Source organism: Sprattus sprattus (genome assembly GCF_963457725.1).
Source record: "Sprattus sprattus genome assembly, chromosome: 1".
NCBI classification, from domain to species: domain Eukaryota; kingdom Metazoa; phylum Chordata; class Actinopteri; order Clupeiformes; family Clupeidae; genus Sprattus; species Sprattus sprattus.
The window spans coordinates 67,730,510-67,752,199 of NC_137920.1; the positions used below are offsets into that span (position 1 = coordinate 67,730,510).

The following is a 21,690-nucleotide window of genomic DNA, read 5'->3' on the forward strand; positions in this document are numbered from 1 at the left end:
AATTGTGAAAACAAACAAACAAACAAACAAGAATAACTCAGTCAAAAAGAAAGAAAAAAACCCAGCATGAATTCTGCATAAGTAAACAAAGAAGAACTATCAACAGGTATGAACAAAACCAATTCCACTGGATGCCAATCAATACTTCTCCCTCTTCTCTTTCAATTCTTCAGCTGTCCATCCTGCTCCCGGTACCTGGGGAGCTGGAGGCTTTTTCTATCACCGCTTCTCCCTCAGTCCCCAGCACGCCTATTCCACGACTTAAACAATAATCACCTGCTCCTTTCTCTGTTGTGTGTTTCTAGTCCATGAGGCATTTTTTCTTTGTTCCATCTGTCACACTGAAAAACACCTTCCCTTTGGATTTCGTTCTCCTATCTTCACCTAGCTCTTATCTCTCTTACGCCCCCAAATATCAACCCTTATCTCTTTTTTTCCCTCTTACCTGTCTCTGTAGAACTCCCTAGAAGTCCTTTATTTGTTATCTTGCTGTTGATATAAGTGCGTCACACGTCTGGTTTTGTTATCACTGAGGGGGCATTCACCGTCTTCTTCTTCAGTTGTTTTTCCTTCTCTTAAGCGCTCAGTGCACAAAATTCTCATTCAACTGAGATCTTCTTGTCTCTCTGATCTTTATTACTAAATACAAGCATTTCATGTTTTCTTTCCCATTTTCATGAATCTTCCCATCATATAATGTTGTTCACTGTATTTTGGTTAAAATGAAAACATCATGGAACATTGGATCTGGACACTGAGCACACTGCCTTGTATTTGTCCTGGGGATCATATAGTGCAGGCTACAGATGGAGAGATATGATTGGTTGAAATCTTCAGAAGGTTGAGAGTGCAGCAGCAGCAGATCTGCTGCTCAAGGGATGGTCTGTATCACTCTGAGGACCATAGAAACACCATGTTCATTTGGCACAGTTAAAATCATTTGCTCTTCTAAAGGCTGTTTGCGTTTCAATGCTTCTGCAAAAGAGAAGTTTCCGGCCTCTGAAGTACTAGACCATTTCTAAATACCCTGCCTACAGTACACCTTGAACACTTTACTTCAATACATGGTTAAGTAATCAAGAATGATTTTGGTTATATTTGTATGCATTTGCCATGTACATTCTATGTTTATGTATTTGGCAGGCGTTTTTCTCTAAAGTAGATGCAAAGCTGTAACAGTTACACATAGCCACAGCTTTAATATGAGCTACATGTCTCCACTTTCATGTGCACTGCTAGCCAATGATAACACAAACGGCCATAAACAATGACGGAATCATTTTTGATCTCAATCTTTCATTATTAATATGATGATCTCTCAAAGTGATGTAAGCACAACCATAATGTAATACTATAACATAAAATGTAATACTATACATAAAATGTTTACATTCCATTTAGAGAAAGCTATTCAGTCTGCTTATTGGTAGAAGGCACACTTCACTCAAAAGGTCACACCCTGTTGAACATGTGGGGACAGTCGGAAGAGCACCCTCTGCTGGTACTTTAGCCATGTGTCCAGTGCGATGTTTCTTTCCCAATCACCCATCTCCACCTCCTACAGTTTTTTGGGATCATGAAAGTAAGTTCATTTTAGACTGATTACTGGTATAAAGCCGAAATAAGACAAAAAAAAAGTCATAATCCATCGAGAACTGCTTTTACTTTATCATCACTTGACAGAGTACTTCCATTTTACGTCATCATATTTCTCAAACAATCTTACTTTGTAAATGAATTTGTGGCATTACTAAGTCATGAAAAGTATGTAGGCCTAAGTTTAGTTCTCTTTAAAAACATTCTAAAAGATGTCTGCTGGGGTTGCGATCTCAGGCTGGAGGCAGAGCCACTCTGTTCTGCTGTGCTCAACATCCCTGATGTCTTAAAAGTTTGGTGGAAGCGCATTCATTTCCCAGTAGGATAATAATCCTAAACATGCATCAAAGATTTTCCAGGTTAATTTGTAGTCTAAGGAAGAGCAGGGAGTGCAACGTGAAAGACTTCCCCTCTGTGGTTATCACCCGGGGTTATGGCAGACCACACTGTGACATCCCCAGACACCCTATGAAAGACTCTGACAGAGTGCTCGGATAATGTGGATTCACTGCAGAAACGTGTGGAATCAATGCAAGGCAGAGTTCATGGCGTGGTTAAGGAAAATACAGGGTATACCAAAATCTCAGTAATGCTAAGAGGTCTTTTGTCTTGTACCACTGACTAATGCTAAATTATGCCTGCTTTGTCATAAAACAGTGCTTGGGCTGGGCTCCAGGGTAACAAAATTCTGGGCACAGCAGATGTAAAATTAGCCATCTTCATCCTTCATCCAAGGCAAGTAGCCATATTTTTTTTGTTTAGAGAATTGCCTCAAGAAAAATCTTGTGTTCAAATGTGTTCCGAACTCCATACTTGTGATAAACAGTTTGAAAAGAAAGTAAAAGATCCAGTATGGGTTCTAAAGACTGTCTGAAACTAGACTGAACCTGACTGAACTTGCTAATTATTGCAGCGTGTATTTTCAAATATAGTTTTAACTGGAAGGTTTGTAGATTCTAAATTGCAATCTGATTCAAGGATTCTGATTGGCTGGCTGAATCTTCAAGCTATCAGACCACCAGAATCCAGAAAATCTGTCTTTATCACACTATTGATGTGATGAAGTTACCAGAAAATCTCCAATCCAATAGTTTATATCACATTAGATGTATTACTAATCTTTATTATAAACTACTATTAATTTCACACATTGTTATTAATTTCACATCTTCCTTGTCGCAGAGACAAAGTATTTTAGAGCAAAATAGCAGAAGAAGGGCCAAGCAAGAGAAGCAGAGGCTAAGTGAAGCTAAGCTATCAAACTTAGCATCTCTTGTCTCATTTATAGGACTTAAACATTACTTAAACATTACTTCATTATGGCATGGTCTATTACTCTACCAGTCAGAATAACATTACGGACATACAGCACATCATCTAACAGAAATAACTGCAGAAAAATCAACATGAACTTAACTAGAAGACAGTCATCATAACAAACTGAAACACTTTCATTCAGGGGTCTTAAAGACGGGCTTATCAACAATCATCAGTACGAAATATTGTATTAACTTAATACATTTGGAAATAGACATGTTAAATAAATACACCATGAACTAAACATACTGGTTGCGCGACAAAAGACTCTTGTGATTGTTCATAGTTCACCACCAACCACCATTCAGTAGCCATTTTGCCATTTTGACCTAAACAAAGAACAGGATGTTCAACCATCTTAATCACTAACTCACATGTCTTTCTCATTTGAAATTGTAGCCTTAGTTAAGTCATATATTTACATCACTATCTGTCATTTCGTCATCGGTTCTTGAAAGGCCTCGCTGTTAATTACTATGGCCTATATGAATGATCAGGGGGGATGGGGAAACCAGGTCTTGTCTGACGTCGGGAGCCTTACAGGGTTGGACGACATGTATTTCACTAATGGGCCTAAGAAGTATAATATGACGGATCAGAACTAGGTAATGACTGCTTTCCCTTTGTTTGTCACCTAGACCTTTGATTATGGGTTGCTTTGCCTTCATTGCCACTCCCTGACTATTTGTTCTGTACAATTATGATGACCCTGTCTGTTATTCATATAAGTCTAAATGATTTTACTTCATGCAGGTGTCACGTGCTCGTCTCCTTACCACCTAACACGGACACAAACCTTGCTGACTCTCTTTGATTATAAGTCTAAATGATTTTACCTCATGCAGGTGTCACATGCTCGTCTACTTATCGCCTTACACGGACACAAACCTTGCTGACTTTCTTTGTGGTGTTACCTATTAGTCCCACTTGGCACCCTCCCAAAGTTAGAAGCCAATCTTTCATCCACTGAAGAGTTCCATGAGTTCAGCCCAGACTCCAACATGCTTAAAGACAATTGCTATTTCCTACACTTTTACAATGCTACATATTTATTTTATCTAATTTCATTTTTCTATTTCTTTGTATTTCTTTTTTAACTTATGCACACTAAGCATTTGCTGTATTTAAATTAATGTTTGGAAAAGATAAGCAATACTTTTGCAAGGGATTAACTCTTTTAAAACAATTAATTGTGTTCCTCAAAGCTTCAACACAACTTTTTGCTTGCACGGGAGCATTGTATTTCCTTTTGGAAATATCTACTTGGCACAGAAGGAATATGCAGAAAATGTCTACCTTCAACATTCCATATGTTTGCACTTGACCTGTTATGTAAGTGAACTGAGCAGTGCTCACAATGTTTTCTGCTGATGTCTAGCACTTGTGTCATTGGCAATTCAGCTATTTCAGCAGCACCTCCCGTTACACTGTGGCTAAGTTATTAGGTTTAAAGCTGTGTTAATTATACTGCCCTTCGGCTGTCCACTGGTAGGCACGTGTATCCTTCTTATTTCCCTCTAAGGAAATATACAGAAGGTTTCCATCTCATCCCCTGTGAAAAAAGGCTGGAACATTCATTAGGAAATACTTTTAGCTTTTTCTCTCACACTGTATTTGTTTTAATCCTAGATGAGATTTGAAATTTAACATAAAAATATACCTTTTTAAAATGGACCTGGGCTTATCATTGAAAATGGGCTGATATGGCTGCTGTTGTTATTATGATGTCATGCAAATCAAATGCACATGTGACTTGTTAGTGTATACAATCATAATTCAAGGATGCTTATGACACAAGAACATATTTTTGCCTTAAAAAAGAAAGACAAAAAGCATTTTCTGAGCATCAACTGAGCCAACACTTTTCATTTGGTCACCCATGTAATTATGTTCATATCCCACAGGTAAACGCTAAGTATGCCCATGTCAGGAGGTGTCATCAGGGTACTATTCGGCGTCACTCGCTAAGCGGTTTAGCGAGCTAAACTCCAGGCTAAAAAAAGACAACACCACTTTAGCGGATTCGGCGAAGCAACTTTTGCTCAATTTCCATGGTAATTAATCGCTTAGCCTTAGCCTGCTCCAGGGCAGGCTAAGCAAAGTTTAGCTGGCTAAACTTGCCATACCCACGCCAAAAGGAGGGATCCCATTGACAAGGAGTCAGTTTGATTAGCGTAGGAAGAGTTCTTTGCGATCGCCAAGAAGATCCATTTTTCCATAATGATGAGTTCTTGTATGAGCGCTACCGATCCACCCGACAAGGAATAATTAATTTAGAAGACCTTCTCGAGTCATTTATTGCATAGGCTACACCACCGTCAAACATTGAATGTCATCACTTTCTTGCCAGTGGTAGCCTTCATTTTTGTAATGTCGGCGATGCGGAGAACAAAGCACTCATAATTATATGACGGTAGATAGTACAGTTGAGACATACAGTTGATAAACCCGAAATAACTTTCATGTAAACGTTAGTATTCATGTGATTTTTAGTTTGCACATGAATACTAACGTTTTCTTTGATCCCAGGAAATTTGAGCACATAACCCAAATAGATATTGGCTAAAGTTGTTTTACCTACTTTAACTTACATCATTGCAAACGTTTAGTTTTGGAAACGTGTCTAGTGTTTGTGCGGTAGTGAATGGTGGTGGAGGTGGGTGCATGATAAGAAGAGAGAAATAGACACAATTTCTTTTCATTGCTTAAATGTATTGAATCTCTTATTAATACATTCACATTTAGTCATTTAGCAGACGGTTTTATTCAAAGCGATTTAAAACTACAAATCTTACGAGGGTGAGGGGAGTCAAACCAGTGATCCATAGCATGCAAGCCAGACGCTTAACCCGCTGCACCATAGTAGGCTACCATATCGTATAGGGAGAAGATGTCACGTATTATACCTCTAATAGACAGTTTCTTTTATTGCTGTGGTAGCCACGGGAGTGTTGAATTTTGACATGATTATGGTCTTGAATTCTTCATAACGCGTTCATGATCATATCCTGCGTTATCGGAGAAAAAAAATAGTCTTTCTCTTTGAGTTTAGACCATTATACCTTTCAAAAAAATCATGGTTTTGGGGATCGACCTTTCTTGCCTTTTGAAGCAAGACGTGCACGCGCAATTTAGCTGACGAGATAAATTAACTTGAGGTTAAAATAAATTAGCGCCCGTCGCCAGACCGGTTTGGCCTGTTCTCATTTAGCGAGCTAGTTAATCTCCAGTTGCGAGCTAAATTAATTATCTTAGCTTCAGTCGTACGCCGAACAGGGCCCAGGTGTGTCAGCTGAGTGAATGTAGGCCTAGTACTGTTCAGGCCACAACCCACGCCATACAAACTAAGCAGAAATAGAACAACAACCACCCATAGTTGTGGAACAGGTCCAGTGTGGGCGAAAATCTTTATCAGACCCCACCAAAAGACTGACAACTGCCTATCAGTTATGACACAACATTATGCCGCCTATTAGTCATAATTATTGCCTTGGAATTGGCGCAGGTGTGAGTAAAGCACAGGTGCAAGCCAGTTTAATTGACCTATTATGATGTCACTATGGCCGAATGTAAGCCAATGGGAGACATTGAATTCGTTTTTCTTTAATATCTTAAAAAGTAAAAAGTTTGAAAAATTCATACATAGCTGAAGTGCCCTTTACAAGACCTAAGCTACAAAGTTTGAACGAAGTTTATAGGCTACGTTAAGCGGTGTGAGCTGAATTAATCGCAGAAATCGGTACAAAGAATAAGCAGCCACCGAATAGCAATACAGAGCATTTCACAAATTAAGGACAACTTTTAGCTGTATGGATAAAATGATGACCATCACTAGACTGCCGTACCACTACTACTGTGAAATTATATCTGTCGGCCTACAGTATCATTTTCGGTCCCGCACATGCGCAGAGCACAGGAAGCTCTTCTGAACAAAGAGGAAATGCGTGTGCTATTTAAAGGGAATTGGTCTGTGTGTACATTGTGCATACTGCGGACTACAGTGCAGCATATATTCTGTACAGCTAACATATAAAGCTGTAGGTTTCGAATAACTTATTTGGTGCATCAACTCACACTCAGGAGCCAGGTAAATAGACAAGTAACGCTATCAGTGAGAAACCCTTCACATTCCTTAGAAACCTTTAGGCTGAAACGTTTTGTCTTGAAAACAGCCAGCGTGTTAGCCTTAAAGAGCAAGGCTAGGATTGCTAGCCTAATGGCAAGCCATTCAACAATGAGTTAGCTACTCCATGCATCGACTACCCATGCAGTTTTTAAAATAGTCGACATAGCAATTGTCACCATCAAACTAGTGACTCGTTTCCAGATCTAATCTCTTAGGTGTTGATATTGTATTGCAGTGCAGTAACTCACCAGTGAAAAGCCTCTTTGCATGGTTTCCTCGGTCTTATGTCACCAATGATCTGATTGATTTGTCATGTTGTTTTTGATTGTTCATCTAGACCTGATTTATGTAATCATTTCGACAATTTGCTACCTATTCATCCTAGCTAGCTAACTTAGAAGTTTGCTGAAAGTGTGAGACTTGCTCCACTTTGGCGAGCATAGGTTATCATTTTAATTTTGTATTTTGAACAATTCATTTTCTAACTTGCACTAAGTCCATTAGATCTCAATCGATTGTTTTATTCAAGTTTTTTTTTATTTATGTAGTATTTGTCTTTGTTTCTCTATGAATCCTTTCATAACGTGTGCCTGTAATATCTCATTATAGGTATCAAGGCTTTAGGACTTTTTAGACTGGATGCAGAACATTTGCCTTCGCAAGGCATTACAGACCGCCAGGAATCCAACTGTCACCTTGCTGAGAGAGCAAATTATCTGGCGATTTGGCAGCGCACATTTCACTCAGTGCACCCAACCACCGACTCCTCATTGTGGCAGGCGTCCCACTCATTCTCACTGCTGCGATTTTACCCCGCTCCCTCGAAAGTTCGGAACAACCTCTAGGTTTTATATTCATCTTTCGTGGCCCGAGAGCCTCTCAGAAAGGCCAACAATGGCAGAGCAGAGGTGGTGTGTAGAATATGCCAAACGTGGCACTGCGGGCTGCAAGAAGTGCAAGGAGAAGATCATGAAGGAAGTGGTCCGCATTGGCAAGATCGTGCCCAACCCCTTCAGCGAGTCTGCTGGAGAAATGAAAGAATGGTACCACGTGAAGTGCATCTTCGAGAAACTGGAGCGTGCCAGGGCCACCACCAAGAAAATCGAGGACATCACTGACCTGGAGGGCTGGGAGGAACTTGAGGATGATGACAAAGAACTCATCAATAAACTTGTCTCAGGTATAGCAAGCATTGCAAGTCTGACTTCTGCTTTTTCTGAGGAAAAGCATGTAGTTTATTTAGCAGGGACAAAGCAGTGCACATTATTACAAACATGACATGGCAAGGCCATGACAAAACTTGCAGATGTGAATACATAAAAGGTTTGTAGCTAGATAGCTAATTTGCTACCTGTAGGCCTACTACTCAGAATATGCGGAGGTAATTTAAACATTGCAGGACAGCTTGCACAGTGTTGTGATTAGCCAGCTCTAGAGCCATTGTGGCGTTAACTGTATTATTTAATGATTAAGAAATCTGACTGAGAAAGTGAGATGGTGAAGTGATGATGGTTTTTGTGAACTGTACAACGCAGGGTTTGATTTTCGATAAAGGTAAAGTTTATTTTCTCCTTTGTACCTTCCTTTGCCTTACCACAGCTCTTGCTGCCAAAACCAATGCGACCCCAAAGAAAAAAGCACCGGCAAAGTTAAACACCAGCGGACCGCTGTCTTCACCACCTGCTGATCCATCACTTAATGCCCCTCGAAAGTTCTCTGGCTTCACAGGTAAGAGCAGTATTTTGCCAAAGGTTGTTATAGGTTTCTTGCAGTACACATGTCTCCATCAGCTTTTTAAACTGACAAATTCCTCATTACCTTTTTATCCATTCATCATACTCCTAAAGAATGTACAGCCTTTTATTTCCCCTCTGCAGGTAAATGTTGCCTACTGATCTGTAAAAAACCTGCATAATAGTATGTTTGATTTTTTTTACCTAAATAGCTACCAAGGCTGGTACCTCTGCCAGTCCAGGGCCGTCTACACTGAAAGCGGGTCAGGGCAGTGCCCTCTCCGCTCAGCTGTGTGACCCCAACCACAAGGACTGCCTGCTGCGCGAGTTCCGCAAGCTCTGTGCCATGGTGGCAGAGGTCTCCAGCTACAACTCTAAGACTCAGATCATTCAGGACTTCTTGAAGAAAGGGAGTGGTGGAGGTACTTACCTAAAAAAACCTCATTAACCTTTTATGGTTTGTTTGTCAGAACTAATGTGTGAACACTGCCACACCTGGTGTTGAATGTGACATCTGGTGTTTTTTGGCGTGAGTGTGACAGTTGGCAGTTGTTTATTTTTGTTGTTGACTGTGTTTTGCTCTGCTCTTTGCTGTCCTAATCAGATAAGTTCAGAGGAGACTTGTTCCTCACTGTGAAGCTGCTTCTACCAGGAGTGGTGAAGAATGTTTACAATCTGAATGACAAACAAATTGTGAAGTTATTCAGTCGTATATTGAACTGCAACCAAGATGGGATGCTGCGCGACCTAGAACAGGTCAGTCTTCTGTCTTAATTTTCATACTAAGATTGCAAAACTTGTGCAGTCCAAAGTTCCAAGTCCTTTCTAAAACAGCTATGGTTGTAGTGGAACTGAAAAAGTACAGTTGAGCATTCAGCACTCATCCAGGCATTGCCTATGTTATTTAAAACTAATTCTGGAATCAGCTGTGATGACTAAAATGAGTTTGTGTTCTCTACTCAAGGGGGATGTGTCTGAAACCGTGCGGCTATATTTTGATGACAGTAAGTCCTTCCCACCAGCAACCAAGAGTCTCCTCACCCTTCAAGAGGTCGAAGCCTCACTGAACCGTCTGGCTCAACTCACCAAGGAAGACGACCAGCAGAAAGAGCTCCAGGACATTGCCAAAAAGTGAGCCAACCCCCTCGGCATGTTTCTCTACATTTTAAAACTCAAGCTTTAGATCAAAATGCTTTTCTACAGTTGATGTATGCCTCTGTGTAGCTTGTGTAGCCTGACACTGTTCTCTTTTGCCCCTTTCCAGATGCACAGGAAATGACCTCAAGTGCATCATCAGACTTGTGAAGCATGATTTGAAAATAAACTCAGGAGCTAAACATGTGTAAGTGACCTCAAAACCACTAATCTCACACCAGCCACAACATTTAAAGAGATTATGTGCTTTTGACCCAAGCTAATTACTACAGATTAATTTGACAAATGAGATGTTTCTGGACCTGTATTTTATGGTCATTGATTTAGCATTTTGAGACAGACGTGTAGTTATACCCATTCAAACTACTGTGTTTTACACCATTAAAAGTAATTAAATAATAGTAATAATAATAAGTGTTCTTATTGTCTGTGCAGGACAAAGCAGTACAGCTAGATATATATAATGGAAATCAGAATTTTACCTCTGGAATCAGTGTCATTCCAGATATTATGTAAGGTTTTATATGTTGGAGCAGGTGATATTGTTGTATTTTCATTTATCATGTTTGATGAGATGTTGACTGTTGGTTGATGAGTTCTTGGCTTGTGTCCTGTCGTAGGCTTGACGCCGTGGACCCCAATGCTCACGATGCCTTTAAAGCCTCGCGGAACTTGGGCGATGTCATTGAGCGAGTGCTGCGGAACCAGCAGGATGCGTCCAATGGCAGTGGGCCCCGCAAGAGCCTGAAAATAGAGGCCAGCCTCATGACCCCTGTGCAGCCCATGCTGGTGAGCGCTACGTGGGCTTTTCCTCATCAAGTGAATGGTGTAGTCAAACTCTTGTGGAGGTTCTCTCTGGCATTAGTTATATTCACGGTGGTGTTTGAAGTGTGTCAAACATGTTGTAGAATGCCACTCCACTGTTGTAGGTACCTCTAAAACTACCTAGCATACCTCCCTACCGGACTATTTAATAACTAAAATGTTTAAGGCAGAGGGTTTCTCTTTAAAGTAACAGAGGCTGTTTGTGCTTGCTCAGGCAGAGGCCTGTAAATCTGTGGAGTACGCCATGAAGAAGTGCCCCAACGGGATGTACTCCGAGATCAAATATGATGGCGAGCGTGTGCAGGTCCACAAAAATGGAGATCACTTCAGCTATTTCAGCCGCAGTCTCAAGCCAGTGCTCCCACACAAGGTCGGTGAAGAGTTCTAGCCATGCTAATACAATGTAGCTCATACTTCTGCTTACTATTGATAAAAAAGATTACCTTTCACTTTAGCTCTATAACTATATAGATAAAATATGAAGGGCTAAATATATATGAAGTATGCAGGGACTTATTTCAGGGATCATTGTTCTTTTTCAGGTGGCACATTTTAAAGAATACATACCTCAAGCTTTTGTTGGTGGCGACAGTATGATTTTGGATGCTGAGGTCCTTCTCATCGATACCAATACCAGCAAACCCCTCCCCTTTGGAACACTGGGAGTGCACAAGGTAGCACAATTGAGAACTACAGCAATGATACACAGCTTGCGAAAGTATTCAACCCCTCTGAAAGTTTTACAAAAGATACCTATTTACACATATTTTCACAATTAGTATCGTCATTGTAAACATTTATACTGATTCTATTTCTAAAGGCTCATTTAGTTATTTGTCTACTAAAACAAAACATAAATATGTATAAAAACTAAAGTATTGGGTTGCATAAGTATTCAACCCCCAAACATTAATACTTAGTATAGAACACTTATTCTGCAATAACAGCCTAAGTCTTCTGAAGTCAGTAGCTTTTTACAGCTTTGTACATTGCTCTAATGTGTGTTTCCTCATTTTTTTTGCTAGAATTTATGTAGAACACAGATAATGTGGTGCCATAGATTCTCAGAAGGATTTTGATCAGGGCTTTGACAGAGCCATTCTAGAACATTCACTTTGTTGTCTTTGAGCCACTCCAGTGATGCTTTAACCTTGTGCCATAGTACTACGTAAGGGATAATGTATAAAACGCCGGGCATTATCGGGAAAATAAGCCCCGACAGAGCGAACAGCACCCCGATGCGAAGCCACTTTCCTTGACAGCGGTCAATTATGCATAGCAACGGTCAAATATGGAAAAATTGTTCACCACAGAACGTTGGAAAGCCCTATTCAAGTGAATGGAGCAAATTTTTACAGCATTAAGAAAAGCTGTGTAATAATGGTAGGTAATCCCTCTCCAAAGCCTTAGCTTTACAACAGACTGCAACAGGTTTCCTGTGTGTGTTAGATTTATATGCCGCAAATAGCACTTTGAGGATTTGCCAAAAAGTTATGTTTTGGTCTCGTATGACCATAAAAACATTTTTACATATCTTAAGCAACCTCCAAACATGCTTTAATATGGATCTTTTGAAACAATGTTTTTTGCCACCTTACAATAGAGTTGTGTTTAGCGGATAGCTCTTACGATACTGTACTCCTACACCTGCACCCCAGTTCGAGCCACTGAACATTGTAGATTGTTCAGGGTGTTGTGTGGGCAGTGGTGGCCTCCAGCATTGGGTAATATCTTCCTCTGGTGCTTGGTTTGGGGGACTGACTTGTACAAAGCATCTGGGTGGTGTGGTGCAACTTCTGCTTTATTCAAACAGATTTAGTGGTGCTCAACTAGATATCAAAACATTAGAGGTTTTTCTTTACTTTAGAATTAAAAGTCAACTTGTCTCTTTAGTTCTCATTTCATTTGTTCTTTCAAAACTTGGCTGATGACCCTTGACAGAGATATTAATATCCAGAAAGAGATTGCTACTTTGAACAGTCATAAGTACCTAATTATAAGTCATATGATTAAATAAGTGGCACCTCTGCATTATTTGTGAATGGTTTGTCATCTGCCTTTATCTGAAACTTAAAAGCACAAGTTTTTAAATCTATTTTTAACTTTAGCAGACCAATCACTAATTTTGCCTTCAAAAATATAATACAGTATAAATGTTAACAATACAAATACTGATTAGGAAATTATGTCTAAGTATCTTTTGTAATTGTGGAAATGGCGATTTTCAGGGGGGTCAAACACCTTTTCAAGCCACTGTACTTCTAACTGGCCAGTGCACAGAAAAGCATTACTTGTCCATATTCTGTTGCAGAAATCTGCCTTCCAAGATGCCAAAGTGTGTCTGTTCGTCTTCGACTGCATTTACTTCAATGGTGTAAGCCTGATGGATAAGTAAGTTGGCAGTTATTTGATTTGAAGTTACTCTGCATGCTGTGTTACTCTGCTTGCCACTGAAATTGCATTAGGCCATTTATGCTTTAGGAAAACTCAGTTAAGATGTGCGGGTGATCTTGAACGAGGTTTCACATGTAATCAAAGACGAGGTGAATCTCACTGAGTGAAGTCTTCAGTGGGTTCGCTGTTGGCAACAAATCATTTTCGTCTGTTTTTATTAATTGGTATCCTCAGTGCAGTCTATTACACTATTTATAGCGGATATCCTCCTCTTACTTCCAGCAAAAAGAGCTTTTAGTCCCCCTGTCTAGTGTGAAGTGTATAGTATTCTCATCATTTTTGCCAGACTGTAAATGGGAAGGTGTGTCTCTCCCCCTTTTGTGGAGGGGGTCATTTATTCCATTGTTTGTGTGTTTGATTGTTCATGTATTGGATTACTGGAAAGCTTAGACTTATTAGCGGGGTAAAGAATCACATAATCACACCTCCAACACATATAGGGTGCCCATCAACCCAGGAAGGACATTTTACCTTGGTATTGATGATATATACACATGTTGTGTATTCCTTTTCACAGTGCAATGAGATGACATACTCTTACTCTCATTTCTTTTAAGGACTCTTCACGAACGAAGGAAGTTTCTCCAAGACAACATGGTTGAAGTTCCAAACAGGATATTGTTTTCAGAAATGAAACACGTCACTGTAAGTGTTCTACACACCTGCACCCTCTTCCCCTCATTCCTGCTTGCAGACTGATACTGTCACCCTAATCGTGAACTGGCTTGCCTGACGGTGGTGTTGTGAATTGCCTTGCCTGATGGGTGGTGCTGTTTCTCACAGAGAGCATCTGATCTGGCAGAGATGATCACCCGGGTCATTCGAGAGGGGCTGGAGGGCCTGGTGCTGAAGGACATCAAGGTCAGTCACACTGTTCTGCACTATGACCCTTAGTTTGTATACTTTACCCTCTAAGTTATGAGTCACACTGATCTGCAGTTGTAAATAACTTTCTTCATGAAAAAGGTCTCGCTCATTTGAAATAACTAAATACATTGGCCTAGGAATGAACAAGACTGATCTGCAGTCACCACAAACACATGCTACTGTAAACATAATTCTGTACACTGTACAAGATCTAAAAATGCTGCCTGTCACAGGGCCTATATGAGCCTGGGAAGCGTCACTGGTTGAAGGTGAAGAAGGACTACCTGAACGAGGGCGCCATGGCAGACACGGCTGACCTGGTGGTGTTGGGAGCGTTCTACGGGAAAGGCTCAAATGGTTTGTTTTGGTCTTTTTTGATCACTTTGTGGACCATGGACTGGTAAAGTACCATTCCATTTGTGTGATACAACTTAATCAACTTACATTTTGAATATCACCTGATCTTCACACGGCCATATATATATATATAAAATATATAACTAGTTTGTGTTTAACACCATTCTAGAGGTGCGTATTACCTACAGCACTTCTTTGGACAGAAACGGTCACTGTACATTACTTCATATCATTTGGCATGTAGGCATCTTCAGCTGCAGATCCATTCATTTTTCCTGCTTCTTGCAAAGCAGATATTTTTTCTGTCAGAATCTGTCGAAATAGTTCCACCTTTTTGTGACCCAAGTTTTTTTTTTCTTGTTTATTTTGGCTGATTGTAATGTATTACCTTTTTTGTCTCCCTTTTAATCATGATTGCATTACCTCTTGACATGATGTTATGAAACTATGCCATTTCATTATATCTGTATGAAATAGTATTATATTATTATAAAATAGTGTTCTTTGGAGAAATGAATGGTGAATTACTCTCAATTTGGGTTTCCAGACCAGGTGTTTTGTCTGTTGATTTCTGTACTCACTCCAGAATGTGTGTCTCCACAGGAGGAATAATGTCTAGCTTTTTGATGGGCTGCTATGACCCTGCATCTAAGAAGTGGTGCACAGTGACCAAGTGCTCTGGAGGCTATGACGACGCTACTCTGGCCAGACTGCAGAAGGAGCTGGATGTGATTAAAATCAGCAAGGTAGAGGAACCAAGAATCTAGAGCTGCTCTGTGCATTACCCTTCATTATTACAGCCTACAAAAACATGAACAATGACATTTACTGTATCATTTTCTTGTTTTTTAAGGAACCAAGCAAAATCCCTGGCTGGTTAAAGATTGTTAAAAACTATTACCCAGATTTCCTTATCCGCGATCCGGAGGTGAGCATCAAATTAACTCAGCAAGAAGGAGTCTGAAAGATAATTATTTGGTGTGATTCGAAGATGCTTTGACATTACAACATTTCTTAAGGTTATGATCACTCATGACATACATATATGAATATTTCATAAACAGCAAGCACCAGTGTGGGAGATCACAGGAGCGGAGTTTTCCAAGTCAGAGATGCACACAGCCGACGGAATCTCCATCCGTTTCCCGCGTATGACGCGTATCCGTGACGACAAGGATTGGAAGACTGCCACCAACCTGCCTCGGCTGAAGGTGCGGTTTGAGGCGCCTACACCAGCACCATCACTCCAGACATGCAGCTGAAAGCAGTGCATACATTGATGGGATGGAGGGGTCTGTTAAGGGGTTTAATCAGTACGTCTCTTCTTGTGCAGGAACTCTATCGCATATCGAAGGAGAACTCTGACTTTGAATTGACCACGGGCAAGTCCAAAGATGATAAGGATGATGAGAACTCCTCTGGTGGGGCCAGTGGAGGCAGCTCTCCACCCTCCACATCACACAAGACCCCTACCACCAGCAAAGCCCGTGAGTAGCATCCTAGCATGTCATGGTAAAAAGTGCATGCAGGAATACTTCTTAGTATGACATTAGGTTACATCCAATTTTGCAATTGAAATTTAGGACTGAAACTGATGACATCTACTAAGCACTAAGACACTAAGCAATGCTTTGGATTATTAACATTTTCATCCGTTTTTACAATCCTACCCAGGGAACAGTGCTGCTCCACGGTTGAAGCAGGTGAAATTAGAGCCCCCTTCCCCAGCCAAGAGGAAGATGCCTGCAGAGAACCACAGCAGCAAAAAGGTACAGCTCTTCCATAAAAACACATGCAGCTCCAGTTACAATGGAGATTTCACGCCCCAATTGTCATCTTTCAAACCTGATTTGTACCTAAATATTGGTTTATTTGTGCTTATGTTTCAGATTAAAACTGAAGTTCAGATTAAGACTGAAGATGCCCATAGCAATGGGCAAAGCAAAGTGAAGAGCGCTTCCACCAAGGTAATCGAAGCAGGTCCTGAGAAGGCAAGTTAACCTTCAGTTGAACTTCAACTTTACTTTACAGACATTGCCATCTATGCTTCTCTTGTTTTGTGCCTGTACAGTATAGTAGATATATAGTTTAGATAACAAACATATTCTTTGCCATGCTTATTTCCACTTAAAGTAACTTTTAAAGTAATGTAAGTTTTAAACATTTGTCAACATGTCCTTTTTGAGAATTGCTGGATTTTTCTTTAATGTATTTTTTCCTTTTTTCATTATGTACTCCAGACCCTTTTGGACATTTTCAGTGGCGTGAAGCTCTACCTGCCGCAGGGTGTGCAGGACTACGACAAACTGAAGCGTTATATTGTGGCCTACGACGGAGATCTCGTGCCGGAGTACGACGCTGCCACAGCCACGCACACACTTACAGATCCCGAGGAAGACAGCCAAGCTCAGAAGGTCACCTCCAACTGGATCTGGGCGTGCATTCGCAAGAGGAGAATGGTTCCTCCCTGCTGATGAGGTCGGGCCAATGGAGACTTGAGCTGCTTTCGGCTGAATAAAAGTGCCCTTCAACAACAGTGGTTGCTTCAACTGCTTCCGCCATATGAACAATACATTATCTTCCAGTACATTCTGGATTGTTTCATGATCATGTACAAACGATTGTCAGTATTTTAAGCTGCCCCAAATTGGTGGGATTTTTTTTTAAACACATCAACATGCCCTGTGATTTGGGGTCTGATACCATGAGGACGCTAGAAGGAGTAGAACTGCCTCTCCTATGATCTTTGTATTTATTTTGTTTTTAGGAATCATGTGTTGTCTGCTGTAACAGCTACAGCAAGGGCATCCTCAAGTAGATTAGGACTTTTTTTCTACTAATAGTTTTTTGAGTTATAGAACATTTAGTGATAGCAATGGGTATGTTTGTTATGTAAACACGTCTAGTAGTTTATCTTTGTTATTCCTTATGGGTGAAATAACGTGATGGATGGAAATTGAATTCAGCATTTAATAAACCATTTTGCAAATGGCTTTGAACCTGAAGATAAAATGTGGTGTGCCCTTGTCCTTTGATACTGTTGAGAATTATTTTGAGGCCAGAAGGGACATACTGCTGATGCTCAACCTCCTGTCACCAACTAGTCGGGAAGTCCTCAAGTACCAGTGCAATCATCAGAATATGAAAACGCCAATAGGAATCTTTGGGTGAGTAAACAAATGCAAAATTGAGGTTGAGTTTGTTGACTTTGATAACAAGCTTGCCAAGCTTTCACCATTTTGAAATACACACTTTCTGTATGATGCTCCATAGAAAGTTAGCATTATATATTTAATGTCATGTAGGTGGAGGATTTTCCTTGAAAGAAAAATATAAAGTGATGCTTAAACAGCAATGATATAAAAGTGGCATTCTTTGGATTGTGACCATTTGGACTTGATATTACGACCGCACAAGCAAATTAATGACTGGTTGGATAGCTTACTTAAACTTTACAAATGTAGACGTCCATAGATATTTCTAATGTACTGCTTTACAGATTTATCGTTACGTCACGTAGTCTTCTTTAAAAACAGATATAGTTTTCATAAATGTACTTAATTCTTCATTTTACTTGTAACACCACTCTGATGGCCTCTTGCATATTAAACTGATCATTGATAGACAATTTTTTACATTTCAGGTAATTCAATGAAGGAATACTGATTTTAAAAAAGGTTTTTCCACTGACATACTGAAACCACCTCAAATATTTTACAAAACACACAGAAAATCATAAAAGTATGTTTGACAATATGATACATCATTAGCAATTCAAGTCATATTGAATGTACAATGAAAGATACATTCTTAAATAAACATTTAGTCAACCCCAGGTGTGTCACACTCCAGTTTTCTCTTGCCTGAGTACCCAGCCTTCATATCTTCAGGCCCTCGCCATCCTCCTAAATCAAATTCTTCTTCCACTCGACATGACTAAAACATGGTAGAAAAAAGTATTGGGTTTTGTTCATTCAAACATGACTACACAAATCTAAACAGAACTCCAATTCTTCTAATCTTTTTGTCTGTTTCCTTTCAATTTACATCATAGTCCACAAATAAATGCATTTAATTAAAGTTGTAAAACTAACTGATTCTGACGTCTTGTCATGAGTTTTAGGACTCTAAAATACTCCACCTGTCGAGATGATTTGGTCAGAGTTGCTAAGCGCAGGCCAGATGAGGCGCCTGGCCTCTCCACTCTCTGCAGGAGAACGCGGGTCCTCGGGACGTGACTCCAAGACTGACCCAAACCTGCTTTCAGCTGCCCACTGCCATCTCGGGTTGCATGGTTTGTCACCTGATCAGGTAATCACCCCTCTTAATATCATGACATAACCACAAGCGCAGCTATAAATGAGACCTCATTAACCACAACACACATTAGAAGTTCAGAGTGGGTCTGCCTACCAGAACAGCAACACTGAGGTCCTTTGAAATTGTTTTTAGTTCTCCAGCAACCTGCATCATCAAGGACATGCCTGCATTTTAACAAAAATATGGAAAATCATGCAACCTGCCATAACCCAAACAAATGTAATGTTAGCTACTGATAGTATTTGCTTCAGAATCAGTCACACAGTTTGCACGCATTTCAAAACCTTGCTGGCTTGGAACAGTTGCACATGATGACATACTTCTGCCAACGTAGTTGTTGTATGTGGATTTACAATGCAATTGCATTTACACTTGGATTACAATCTGTCATTGATGCGTCTTTAGTGCATTTACACCTGTACTTTCATGTGGTCAAGCACTATCTGATTGCAATCCGATTCACCTAAAGTGAATTTATTGCTAGGTGTAAAAAAAAGAGAGAAAAAAACACAAGATACATTGGGATGCACAGTTGTTCAAGCAACCTGGTTCAGTTAGTGTATTAAATAATGAATACAAATTCATATTTGAAACATAATGCTGTCAACAGACCTTCAGTCTGTTTGCCTCCTAGCATATTCGAGAGTACGGCTGAGACAGAATCCAGAATAAGAGCTTTCACTGAAGTTCCAACACATGCCTGAGGAGAAGAATAGAGAGAAGAGAATATAGAGATCATTTATGACTCTTTGTTCCATCTCCCATTACACAAAACACAATTCAGCATTTTGATCAAACTTTTTCTTACCGTCTCAACTTCACCGATTCTTATATTCTGTAGACATTTAAGCAAGGAGAAGACATCAAACACTTTGAACACTTGAATTCGCTGAAGAGCAGCCATCTACAAGTAGGGATGAATAAACATATATCTGGTTTGAATACTGGCAAAATGTTTGCTGTAAGTACACTGATATGTGTGGTACAATTATGAATATAAATCATAAACATTAACTGTATGTTTTATGCAACCTGCTCTTCCATAGTGCTGGTCTTTGCTTGCAGCATCTGAAGCAAACGATTTGCAGACAGTCCTCCATTGGTGTCAATATAGACAACACTCTGCTTGAGTTGGCATGATATATGAACAGCAGTACTAAAGCACACCTAGTGGAAAAGATGATTGGGGAAAAAACAAAACAAACTACATGTAATTTCCCATTGCTAATATCATCCAATGGATAAACCTGGTTTAAAAGGTAGGGTCTGCAATTCTGGGGGAAGACTGTCGATACTTGAGCACAACTGCCGATTAAATTACACTCCTCTTTCATTCTGGAGTTGTTTATAGCTCGGTCCAAACCACTATGTTTATTTCCCATTTACTGAGCCAGGACTGCGAACACCAGGGCGCACTCATTGGACAGCTAGAAGACGATGAGGAGCAAATCACTGAATTTGACGATATGTGTATTGGATTAGAATCACAGACTCTCATTAATCCTCTCCATGACTACAAAAAAGCCCAAATGAAAAACTTAACTAACTAACTTTAAAGACAATAGTAGCAGGCAACCATTCAATTACTAATAAGGAACATTTCCACTTACCACAAACAGGTGTGTTTGTCTGTTTTAGGTAATTACACTATTACTGAAGGGCTAAGAAAGACGCACCTGTGTTTTGCCACTTCCTGGTCCTCCTATTAGCTCAGTTATCTCCCCAGTGTACAGACCTGAGTCTAACAGCTTATCTAGGCTAGGAGAAAGACAAGAAAACAGTCAATAAGGGGGAACGCGTTTTTATTTTGTTAAGACAACAGCCTGTTTTTAAAGTCCAACTTTAGCCTTCAAGCAGTGTGCACGGTGTGATTTAACATTCAACCTAAAGTACAATGTGTCAGCTGGTGTGGTTGTGTGGTAAAATAATTATTGTTTGTCTTGTATAGGCTACAATGAATCAAAGTGTCAGGCAATAAAATTGAATAGGTCAATCCATCCATCACTGAAAAGCTTTATGCTCATGATACTGACCAGTGGTTGCCTGTAGAGAGAATGGCAGTAGAGCTCAGGAGCTCTTCATACAGGTCAGCACATGAGACAGGAAAAGCTGCATGTTGAGCCAGTAGAACCCGACGCACAGCAATCAAAGCCTAGACACATTTTTAATAGTTAGACGTTCAACTTCAAATATTTGATGTTTGAAAAATCTGAGCAGATACAAAAACCATAGCACGACAAATAAGGCAGTTACATTCACTACCAAAGAACACCAATAAGTATTTGTATGGCCCATCTACAAACCTTGTAGGATACGGTGCATTTTTGGGCCAGTTCCTCAAGGTTGGCCGAGACCAGGTCCTCCACTAAAGGGAATATGTTGCATAGGCTACATGACTGGATATACTTGGGATTTACTACATAATGTGATTATGGTTGTTCGTGTCCTGTGAGTCCCAGAGTGTAACATACCTGTTCTGATGTCCAGATTTCGGAGGGCTTGAACAAGGTCCTGATTTAGCCCAGGACATATACCCTCTCTCAAGACCACCATGTCATCTATGTGAGAAAAAGAAACTGTAAATTGGAAACGTTTAATGGACGCGACCCTTTGGTTTATGTCTTCACAGCTCAAAGCTTCATTGCTTAGCGCTAGCAATAATTTTTGCAATAATGTTACTATGCGCAACATAAACCTTTCCCCTGACCAATGCAGACAGCGTTGCACCGTAACTGCCATTGAGATACGAAATAGCTGTGTTACACAAATACAACCTTCCGAAAATGTTTCTAGGTAGAAACGGAACGTTAGCTAGAGTTACCTTTCTCATGTTCAATCCAGCCCGCGCTGCTGACATACAACGTCAGCCTGACGTCACCTCTATGGGAACATTTTTGTACACACTGGTTGGTCATGAACATGTCCTGTCATCTCTTACGT

The 21,690-nt window shown here is 40.1% G+C and overlaps 2 protein-coding genes across 2 annotated transcripts; one reads left to right on the top strand and one right to left on the bottom strand.

The window, feature by feature from the left end:
• The first annotated feature begins 6,879 nt into the window (after positions 1–6,879).
• On the top strand, positions 6,880–17,371 carry lig3 (ligase III, DNA, ATP-dependent). The gene is made up of 21 exons (XM_080835938.1): positions 6,880–7,000; positions 7,649–8,219; positions 8,639–8,767; positions 8,985–9,194; positions 9,377–9,528; positions 9,737–9,903; positions 10,037–10,114; positions 10,548–10,716; positions 10,967–11,122; positions 11,295–11,426; positions 13,064–13,143; positions 13,764–13,851; positions 13,990–14,067; positions 14,307–14,430; positions 15,034–15,176; positions 15,284–15,358; positions 15,495–15,641; positions 15,764–15,917; positions 16,105–16,199; positions 16,320–16,421; positions 16,671–17,371. The coding sequence occupies exons 2-21, from the start codon at positions 7,679–7,681 to the stop codon at positions 16,902–16,904; spliced, it is 3,054 nt and encodes a 1,017-aa protein (XP_080692064.1). The 5' UTR covers positions 6,880–7,000; positions 7,649–7,678; the 3' UTR covers positions 16,905–17,371.
• An 881-nt stretch (positions 17,372–18,252) lies between these two features.
• rad51d (RAD51 paralog D) lies at positions 18,253–21,303 on the bottom strand (the record flags this gene model as incomplete). The annotated part of the gene is made up of 10 exons (XM_080846035.1): positions 18,253–18,366; positions 18,572–18,733; positions 18,844–18,914; positions 19,363–19,450; positions 19,559–19,654; positions 19,783–19,917; positions 20,427–20,508; positions 20,784–20,902; positions 21,054–21,115; positions 21,222–21,303. The coding sequence occupies 10 exons, from the start codon at positions 21,301–21,303 to the stop codon at positions 18,253–18,255; spliced, it is 1,011 nt and encodes a 336-aa protein (XP_080702161.1).
• Between the last annotated feature and the right edge of the window lie 387 nt (positions 21,304–21,690).

What these genes read in the sequence shown, in the direction of transcription:
- lig3 (XM_080835938.1), top strand. Translation starts at nt 7,679, where the DNA reads ATGCAGAACATTTGCCTTCGCAAGGCATTACAGACCGCCAGGAATCCA. An exon ending in CTCCAGGACATTGCCAAAAA is followed by an intron (nt 9,904 to 10,036) that starts GTGAGCCAACCC and finishes GCCCCTTTCCAG; the next exon opens with ATGCACAGGAAATGACCTCA. An exon ending in TCCTTATCCGCGATCCGGAG is followed by an intron (nt 15,359 to 15,494) that starts GTGAGCATCAAA and finishes TTTCATAAACAG; the next exon opens with CAAGCACCAGTGTGGGAGAT.